Source organism: Limulus polyphemus, unplaced genomic scaffold (genome assembly GCF_000517525.1).
Source record: "Limulus polyphemus unplaced genomic scaffold, Limulus_polyphemus-2.1.2 Scaffold78470, whole genome shotgun sequence".
Classification (NCBI taxonomy): domain Eukaryota; kingdom Metazoa; phylum Arthropoda; class Merostomata; order Xiphosura; family Limulidae; genus Limulus; species Limulus polyphemus.
In genome coordinates, this window is record NW_013744066.1 from 1,444 (window position 1) to 3,502 (window position 2,059).

Below are 2,059 nucleotides of genomic sequence, written 5' to 3' on the forward strand. Positions count from 1 at the left end.
ACATTATTAGGATGTAAGGACATGATGTAGGATAATTGGGGAATAATTCAAACAACACTATTATCTGAGAGTATTACATCACATATTTCACAATATTATCAATAGATGACAGCACTAAGCGCTTATATACTTCCCAAAATGTTTGGAAGTTTTTTATTCTAAGTGTTGTTGAACGTTAAGTGTTCTGTAATACTGTAATGAAATTAAGCCTCATTTTCGCACTACTTACAAAACTGACCTCAACATTTATATAGTAGAACACTGCGCATGTACACGTAGTTAACGTAGCCGTACTTCTTTTATATCTTAATGTTAGTAGTGGACTATGGCAATCAAACTTTGTATACCATTTTCAATAAGTATAATTCGAATTTTTCGAAGAACAATTCTTGTTTGTTCATAATCTCTGCCTTACTAAAACGTTAGCTTAACAAGGATGTAAATTTAATTTACGAAACGTAAAACATATTGTAATAACTTATCCGAAACTAAATAAAAAATATGATTCCTGATAGATTCCTATTAATGTTTGGGGAATCATTGTATCTTGGTAACTTTCTTGTTTGTCACACAGAACTCATCAATCTCAATTAACAGATGTCACTATTCTAACTGGACCTACCAATAACAGTCCGTTAATGACACAGCTACCAAGAGCGAACAAAGAGTCTTAAGTTTGTGGTTTTGAGGTTTTTTGTGAGCGAACAGAATCTTATGCGTATGGTTTTGAGATTTTTGTGAGCGAGCAAAGTCTTTAGCGTGTGGTTTTGAGGTTCTTTGTGAGCGAACAGAATCTTTAGCTTGTGGTTTTGAGGTTCTTTGTGAGCGAACAGAATCTTTAGCGTGTGGTTTTGAGGTTCTTTGTGAGCGAACCAGAATCTTTAGCTTGTGGTTTTGAGGTTCTTTGTGAGCGAACAGAATCTTTAGCGTGTGGTTTTGAGGTTCTTTGTGAGCGAACAGAATCTTAAGCTTGTGGTTTTGAGGTTCTTTGTGGGCGACCAGAATCTTAAGCTTGTGGTTTTGAGGTTCTTTGTGGGCGACCAGAATCTTAAGCTTGTGGTTTTGAGGTTCTTTGTGGGCGAACAGAATCTTTAGCTTGTGGTTTTGAGGTTCTTGGAGAGTAAACAAAGAGTCTTAAGCTTGTGTTTTTGAGCTTCTTTGTGATAACCATTCCTTAATCATAGCAAAGCTCAAGTAAGTATATTACCAGTAAGGAACAAGATTAATTAAACTTGATAAACATATTGGAAGTTTTATGACAACCAGATGATCTTCGTGTTTCTTCTAATTTTATTCGACGTCTTATGAAGAATGGCTACCTTGTAACTTAGTGAATCATCTGGATAATTATACATTAAAGTAATACGGAATTATCTGCTAAGACACATCCCATTTAAACTACATAAAAGATCAACTATTTAGTTCATGAATGTTTCACCAAAGTTTCGAACCGACTTTTTCTCAACGTTGTCCACGTTCCTTTCGGCTAAACCTCGTGTCCTTACCTGGGCATTTCTATGCTAATCAGGAAATAAAGCCTTTTATTCAGCTAAATGTGTCTCTTAAAGACCAAAAGTTTGGTGTTTACCAACATAGAGACGGAACCCCTTTTAACTCATCGGGTATTGAATTATTGCTGACGTCAACATCTTTAACTCATTACCATAACCCTGGCCTCAACAGATGAAGCAAAGCCTGACTAACATAAATATTTAACAGGAGTCGGTAGTCTCCTGTACACCCTCGGGAACCTGCTAACAACGAAGTCAATATTTACGACAAGTATGATTCGGAAAATGTTTGTTTAACAAAACTAAGTTATAACTTTATACTCAGGTTTCGGATTAACACACATTTTGATCCGACAGATCTAGCCTTGAGTTAGTGTAACAAAGCTGACTAATTTCGTAAGGAGAAAATAAGCTAGCCGCAAGACCACTTTTTAGAAAATACGATCCTAATATCTTTGAAATTAAAAAGGACTTCGTAATTACTGAAATGTTCACTTAACTGATTTCGAGATTAATCAAATGTAGAAGTATCTATTCATTTATATTGT

General features: G+C 35.2%; 1 protein-coding gene across 1 annotated transcript; it reads right to left on the reverse strand.

Annotated features, from left to right (window-relative positions):
• Window positions 1-622: 622 nt before the first annotated feature.
• Window positions 623-1,112, reverse strand: LOC106477772 (the record flags this gene model as incomplete). The annotated part of the gene is made up of 1 exon (XM_013938300.1): window positions 623-1,112. A coding segment is annotated over one exon (490 nt), but the record flags the coding sequence as incomplete, so codon positions are not given.
• Between the last annotated feature and the right edge of the window lie 947 nt (window positions 1,113-2,059).